The sequence below is a fragment of the Manduca sexta genome, chromosome 27, assembly GCF_014839805.1.
Source record: "Manduca sexta isolate Smith_Timp_Sample1 chromosome 27, JHU_Msex_v1.0, whole genome shotgun sequence".
Lineage (NCBI taxonomy): Eukaryota > Metazoa > Arthropoda > Insecta > Lepidoptera > Sphingidae > Manduca > Manduca sexta.
The window spans coordinates 10695008-10703287 of NC_051141.1; the positions used below are offsets into that span (position 1 = coordinate 10695008).

The 8280-nt window shown below is 32.7% G+C and overlaps 1 protein-coding gene across 1 annotated transcript; it reads left to right on the forward strand.

Moving 5' to 3' along the window:
- The first annotated feature begins 5249 nt into the window (after positions 1–5249).
- Positions 5250–6599, forward strand: LOC115444939 (NADH-ubiquinone oxidoreductase subunit 8-like). The gene is made up of 2 exons (XM_030170942.1): positions 5250–5663; positions 6122–6599. Exons 1-2 carry the CDS (start codon positions 5381–5383, stop codon positions 6553–6555), a joined length of 717 nt encoding a protein of 238 aa, XP_030026802.1. The 5' UTR covers positions 5250–5380; the 3' UTR covers positions 6556–6599.
- The last annotated feature ends 1681 nt before the right edge of the window (positions 6600–8280 follow it).

An 8280-nucleotide genomic window follows, 5' to 3' on the forward strand; every position in this document is an offset into this window, starting at 1 on the left:
TTTTTATAAAGCTCTATAGATATTAAATTATGCACAAAGGCGCATAACTTTTACGTGAATTTTCATAGGTGGCATCAAAATTAAAAGTTATTGCATTTATAAACCTGCATGAAAATGCTTAAAACCACTGACGTTTTTCGAAACAATAGCATGCAAATTCGAAGATAAAATATTTCTGTAAAATAAAAAATACTAGTTACAAGTATGATGGGTACTCAAATATGTAAATAAACAATCTGATTTATATTATATAAACTGATTTTACTATTTTCAGTTACCACGCTAAACACGAATATACCGTTTTAGGTAACTGTTAATTCTAGCCCGAAGTTAGCAAATACACTTCCGGCCACAAATGTATCAGAAGCTAACTACGCGAGTTTCAACATTGTTTAATGCGGTTTAATTTTAGTATATTTAGAACTTTAATTTGTAGTAGCTATTAGCTATTAGCACCTATTTGGATTAAAAATAAATACCTAATATTTAATATATACCTATCTTGTAATGTGCACTAATTCTGAATGTACTCATGTTCACGTAATAAATAAAGTTTGGCAATTAAGTATGTTGTTTTTATTAATTTCCCTGTTTGATAATGTTTTTCACGTCAGTTATTGTATTTTTAGCGACTGTAATGTTAAATAAAGCTGCCTCCTTTTGCAATAATTACTTAGGCCGATCCTCTACAGTTTCAAAAACACTCTTCGGCTGTGAGCTAACCAATAACCATTGAAAATGTATTGTATGTATTGTAGTAGGAATTTTAGTCGCCGATGGCTTATTCGATTTATAGCTTTCATTTTGATGTTGTGACTGAAAATCGCATGTTATATAAATGCATTCGTAGAAATATTGCACAAAATTTATGCGAACTGACAAGTTATTTCTGAATTCAACATGAGAGTTAGTCGGGCACATATTAAATTTACCTTTCCTATAGCTGATCACCTTTTTTCGCCAGGTTTTTCATTGATTGGTAAATAAATAAAGAAATGTACCTATGATTACCTTTTTTGTAGTTAAGACGCTTGAGAGATGGTATATAATGACTTTCACATTAGCTGTTACTTTCAGAGTTCATGAAGACTGGATGTTTAATAACGACAATTATAACATCACATACACGTATAAAGTGGAATAATTCCCGATATGGGTGCGTTAACGCGATGTCGAAACGTTAGCTATTAGCATAACGACCAGCTAACGACACTGAACACATGACGGGACCTTTCTCGATAACGTAAGTACGCACATGTGATCCTGACTGCATTATAATCGTTCAGCCGTAGATGGCATTGGTATGTTTAATTTTATTTTTATTATCATTGTGGTATCGTTCGGTTAAGAGTAAGTCGTTAAAAGCAAATAATGTAGGTATAATTAATAACTAAACTAGCTTTTGTCTGCGGTTGCGACCGTGTATCAAAGATTTTCCGGAATATTTTCCCGGGATAAAAAGTAGCCAGTAGCACTCAATAGTTATGTAGTATTGGTGAAAAATCAATAAAAATAATAAAATCATAGCAAATCGCGTAAGAGCTCCTTACGTAAGCAACCAGAGTATTAATACTCAATAAGCAAAGTAAACAAATTAAGTACTACTTAGTTGTAAGTAATGGAATCACTTTCGCGTAACTAAAATGAACTTTGACATCGTTTCTATTTATTCACGAATTTCATTCACTGATGTATTTAGTAAGTTAGGAGCTGATTTTTAGCTTTGAATAAGCTATAAGCATATGTAGCTTATTCAAGGGTATGTATATACACTACTAATAGTGATGTGCCGGATATCCGTATTTGATTGGTATGAACGGATATCTGAGAGGAAAGAAAGATCCGTACCCGTTATTTTTATGGCGGATTTTTTACCGTTTTCATGTTCAACCCATAGGTAGATGAAGTTATATTATAGGTAATTAGGTAGCAGTGAAAAGCTATTGAATTCTTTTCTGATTACTATTTATTTCTTACAATAAAAATTTTTATCGTAGCGAGCAACCATACAAATACCACACCGACATCGATTGAGTAATAAAGAGGTTTCTTATCTATATCCGTATATACGGATCATGATACCAATTACCCGTATTCAGAATCAGATCCGTATCCGCCCGCGAATATCCTTCGCTGACCATCCAGCACATCCCTAACACATATAAAATTAAAAATTGTTGCTATATACAATTTTTTCCTCGTCAGATAACATTTTTTTACCGAAAAAGGTTTAACCTACTGAATTTAAATTAAAACAAATTGATGCTTTGTACAAATGTTATTTTTAATTCGTTTAGGTTGTACTTTATCCTATGCATAAATTTTATGTGACGATTGAAAAATCAGCTATTAAGAAACGGTCATGTGTCACTGTCACTGTCAAATAATTAGCAACCTGCAGAAATATCAATAATCGAATGCAAATTAGTCTAAATTAAGAATAGCACAATGGCATATTGACCGCAGCATACTTAACAATGCAACCGATGAAACGCGACCTACTTCATCACTATTCTCGTCACTTAAAGTAATTCTGAAATAGAAAATAAAATAACTTTTCTGGATACATATTTTTATTGTTTAAGATTTTGCGTTTATTTGTTGTTACTTTTAGATACTTTTTGATATATGCGTTAAATATTAGGACGCCTTTGAAGTAAATACAGGGTGTCCCAGGAAGTAGTGTCAAGCGGAGGTCCAGAGATAGAGCACCTCTTGGGGTATCCGACACACCCCACATGTATGTTCCGCGATTTTTCATAGTTTTCAAGTTATGAATATATTTCTGAATTTTCGATTAGAACGATTAAATGTTTTCTTGATGAGTGTGATGAGAATGAGAGATAGCAATAATTCGGTATCTTCCCCTCGGCCCATTGTAATCGCAGATAAAAGAGTTACATCCACGTTTACAAACTTTAACCCACGAGAACGAATCATGGAAAATTAATTGAACTTAAGCACAAGAATATGCCAAATGTTTAACTTATAGCTTTCTTGCAGTCATTTTCAATTACTTTACAAACTAATTAACCTTAGGAGTGATTAGAAGTCAACAAAAAAAAATTAATCTAATGGCATACTTTAAGAATTTTCCACCTTGCTGTCTATTAAGGCTGATTTTAGCCAAAATAATAATGAAGGACTATGTTTTTTTATAAATATGTAAGTTGAGAATCTGGAGAAGTTTTTGACTTACCTTAGAACCACGAAGTTACCTGTTTAGTTTTTTAATTTACAGAAGAAAATTTGAATTATAAATCATAGAACGTAAGTTTTTCACTTTACACCTACATTTTTATAATTTTCATTAACGTTACGAAGCTGATTGTTTTAGCAAAAAAGTACAACTAATGAAAATTTAGTGGCAAAAAAAAATTTCGAATAAGACTTCTACTTTTTTTTAAAAAGGAAACATTTAATCGTTCAAAACTAAAATTCTCAAAAATTCTGAAAAATATTCATAACTCGAAAACTATGAAAAATCGCGGAACATACATGGGGGTGATTTGGATGTCCCAAGGGGTGCTCTATCTCTGGACCTCCGCTTGACACTACTTTCTGGGACATTCTATATACAGATATTAGGAATGTTTATTCATATAAAGTGCACATGTTGAGGTACTTACGTATTAATATGATTTATACTACGAGAGTAACATCATGGATCACAAGACACGGCCAATTGAAATGAAAAAATGTATTAAACTACTTTTAAATCCATATGTTCTTTTATTTGTATTTAGCTTTTGTTCGTGGCTTCGCCCGGAATGAAATTTCCCGGATAGAAAGTAGCCTATGTCCTTTCAAAGGTCTCAAACTATCACCTTATTTCATCGAACTTAAGTGGGTAGTTTTTGAATTTAGTCCGTTCAGAAACACAGGCAGATGCGGCGGGGGACTTTATATTATAATATATTTTTTATAACCTTTAAGAGGAATAATTTCGTAATGCATTATTGTTGCATTACTATAACCGTTTATGCAGCGCATTCAACGGAAGCTCTCAAAAGGAATAAATTTTCTCCGATTATACAACATTTCTCATTAATGCTCGAATTTAATGGTTTTTTATTGATGGCCGAAGCGTGATGTTATATAAGCTTATAGCCTTCCACGATAAATAAGCTATCCACCAGTAAAAAATTTTTTAAATTCGAACCAGTAAGTAGTTCTTAAGATAAGCGCGTTTAAACACACAAACAAACTCTTCAGCTTTATATAATAGTATAGATGTGTTTTTTTTTATTCTTAATGTTTGCGCTCTAAAAGTGTAACTCTCTTTTGACTAAACGTTTATTTAAAAATAATGGATAATAAAAACATCGCGTTACATTGTTTAATTTTGACACTCCAATCACAAAGTTATGTGAGGCATGTGCTGTATATTTGTTGATTTCTATGACTGTTCATGGATTTACTGCTGGTCGAAATGGTTAATCAGGCAAACACAGATTATTCTAACATTAGTATAATTATAAAAAAAAACGTACTCAAGGAAATCGCACAACAAATCTCAAAACAATCGGTGTAGATCTAAAAGATAGACATTAAGAACCATTTCCTTTTTTGGAAGTTGACGAAATAAAAAAATAATAATAAAAATAATAGGTCTATAATATAAAAATGAATCGATGAATGTCTTGCTAAGCGCAAAACTCGAGAGCAGCTGAACCGATTTCGCTTATTCTTTTTTTATAGTATTCCTTGAAGTACGAGAATGCTTTTACGGAGAGAAAAATTTAAAAATATTACATGATAAATTCTAAAAACAACACTTTTCTATATTCCTAAACAAAATATTCGAAATAATACTTAAAAGTTAATTTGAACTTTAATACCATACTATAAAGTTTAAGTGTTAGTGGAGGGGATCCGGAAAGACAAAACAATTGAGTGACGTTATATGGAACGATGGAAAGAATTTTGAGTGTTTTATAATTTTCAACTTTATTTTTTTAGAAAACTTTCTTTTTTTTCAACTTTCTTTTTTGAGTGTTTTATAATTTTCAACTTTTTTTTGTCCCGAATAGCAAAATAAGTATTAAAAAAAAGTAAAGAATCGACTGGTAGGCGGTACGAAGTTCACCGGGTCAGCTAGTGTATAATAAATTTATTTCAATATCATGGAATTGCTTGTCATTGTTCTGAGGTAAATATCCCATTAAATTATTTTAACATTGTTCTGAGAGTTTAACAGATAAAAGGAATTAATAAACCTTTTTGTTATTTTTTAAAAGTAAATTTTATTGACATAAAAACCTGACGTTGTTGAATGAAGTTGATTCTTTTTTTCAACCAAAGACCATTGGAGCATATCATTTTGATTAAAAGAGCATATTTATAATACTTTTGAATTTCTAAACAATCCAAAAGAATCATGTTTATAACAAACCATTTGTTCAAGACAAATAATAAGAAGACTCTCATAACCTTGTTCAATGTTCACAGAAGTTGTAGTGGTAATCCGTGTGCGCCAGAGAATTTGTCATGCCCGCCCAGTTCTTGCCAACCATGTCCTCCATATCCGCCGTTTTACTACAATCCTCGCACAAAATACGAAGTCAATTTTATATACATTAATGATAAGCCGCCATCAACGACTATGAAAGACTTTTTCGACCGAGCTTCGCAAACTATCTTCTGGACGGAATTAATCCGAGGTTTCTATTGTTCTTTTATTACGGGTGAGAATGCAATGTAAGGCAAACACTGTCGAGAAATAAGATGCACTAGATAAATCCTACGACGCGCGATGGTTCGGTGGCCATTTGCTGATTAAAGGCCTCGCAAACGCTATCCTAGAATTATATTCTCTTTCTATAGTTATCTTCTCTTTTGTCGCTCCACTTTAATTTATTCATATTTCTCGTGGAGCAAAACTGTACAAGTTTTTAAAGTTTAACTCCTATTTCCATACTAATTGCGACTCTAATGAAACATATTTGCTTGCTAAGCGCTTTAGTGGAAAAGAAGTTTGTTTCCAACATTCGAATACAAAACTTTGCAGTTGGCAATGGTCGCATTATAGTTTATGCAAGTCACTTTAAAAAATTTAAGTAATGCAACTACTACCAGTTTTGAATAATTATTGGTTTTGAAACTTTGTGTATTTTTACAGGTTTCGCGGTGACTTTGGCTCACATATTTAAAGAGCCTGCTACAATCAACTACCCATTTGAAAAGGGTCCTCTGTCTCCGCGTTTTAGAGGCGAACATGCACTGCGCAGATACCCAACCGGTGAAGAACGATGTATAGCTTGCAAATTGTGTGAAGCCATTTGTCCAGCGCAAGCCATTACAATCGACGCCGAGGAGCGCTGCGACGGCTCACGTCGCGCGATCCGCTACGACATAGATATGTCCAAATGTATATTCTGCGGTTATTGTCAGGAAGCTTGTCCTGTTGATGCTATTGTAGAAGGCCCAAATTTCGAATATTCAACAGAAACACGAGAAGAACTCATATATAACAAGGAGAAATTATTGTTAAATGGCGATAGATGGGAGCCGGAAATAGCGAGCAATATCAAAGATAATCATTTGTATCGTTAAACAATTAATAGATACAATTAAATAATATTCCTTCAATTATTGAATCTTGGTTCTACTTTATGATACTTCGTATTACCACACCCCAATGACTATTGTATTTTAACTCTGAATTTTGAGGTAACGTCAATTATTCGTTATATTTTAAAAGTATATATTTTTTTATGTGTATACCGGTAATAAAAAAAAAAATTGAAAAGCTGAATGATACGTCTTAAAATATTTACATACACGAAAAACATGTTAAAACCGCGACATGGTATAACGAATGCTACGGCTAATGGACGCGGTTTTAGCCCAGAGAAACATATACTTTAATGATGGAAGTAAACCGAATGTCTACAGTCCACTGGTCTATAGACCTATAGATCTATATTGTACACCGTTCGTGGACATCGCTGTAAATCGCAACAATTATAAAGTTAATTATAATTTAAATCAGTAAAGAATATAACATTACTGTAATTTGATATCGCTTAAGTTATTAAATATTCGTAGACAGAATTCATCGCAAAGATATTATTGAAATTAATATGTATATTATCTTTATATATCACACCACAGATATTAGAAAATTCATAACAAATTTTATAATGCTGACTTCTGACGCGGGATCGACCATGGCAAGTAGATTCCGGCTTGTGAATAGAGACTCTACGGATAGATTATTCGTTAGGCATTATGCGTTGGCAAAATGGCGTCTGGGTGCTAAAACAGACGCCATGACGCCGGCAGTTAATGACTTCGATTAACGGAATTAAACGTGAATTACTTTCTTATCGCTTCTGCTACAAAATTCAAATGGAACTAAAAGCCACTTTAATCATCCTCTTTGCCATAAAATATTAGTTTTTAGAAAGTAGCGGGTTCTTTGGACATTAATTCTAATTTGTATTCTAGGTGAGCAAGGAAAAGTGTTTAGTTTTAATTTTCTTTTATTGGAAATATAATAAAGTCACGTCGTTATTCAGATTGAACTTGGTGTTTCTTCGGTGTATTTCGGGTATATTTCTGGTAGAAATACTATCTTATATTAGGTTATAGTAAAGCAAAAAAAGCTCCAGTTAACATATTTGAAATGTATAAAAAGCACTGAGGACAGGTTGACAGAATATTTAGTGTCACGCGAACTATCTTGTATCATGGACAAGAACAAATTGAATATGTGCAATTCTTAATGATCCCTTCAATCGTGCATTCGATCGTAAATATATCTCAAAGCGTGGGTAGCATGTCAATCTGACGTTATCATGTTTCAAAATAAATACCTAAGTGAAAACCGGTTCGCGACCCTTCTCTACATCAATGCGCGACTATTCATGTATTATTAATATTAAAAAGAATGGCTAAAGCATTTTTTGGTAAAAGGTTCAGAGTATTTTCATTTATTTATGTATACTTATGAATTATTATAACTAGTAATGATTCATTAAATATGAGATTTCATGTCTGCCTCGGGGTAAGAAGTGTTATGCAACTATTTTTATTAATACTCCTCACTCTTGCGCAAATAGACATAGAGCGAGACGTAAAGTAGTCAGTTGATCGACTTGGGGCCTCTGATCTTCATGTGAGGAGAATAAAGATGCGTACACGCTCCGTGAAATATAATATATTAACAGAAACTCTATGCTAATCGGAGGATTACTTACGAAAGTACCTCGAAAACCTATGAACGCAGTTTTCGACGAATTCGGAAATAATCAATTGAATTAATACATAGCCCCA

Excerpts from the sequence above, each read along its gene's own strand:
- LOC115444939 (XM_030170942.1), top strand. The coding sequence starts at position 5,381 with ATGTTTATAACAAACCATTTGTTCAAGACAAATAATAAGAAGACTCTC. Across the intron at positions 5,664-6,121 it reads CTGGACGGAATTAATCCGAG|GTTTCGCGGTGACTTTGGCT; the intron begins GTTTCTATTGTT and ends GTATTTTTACAG.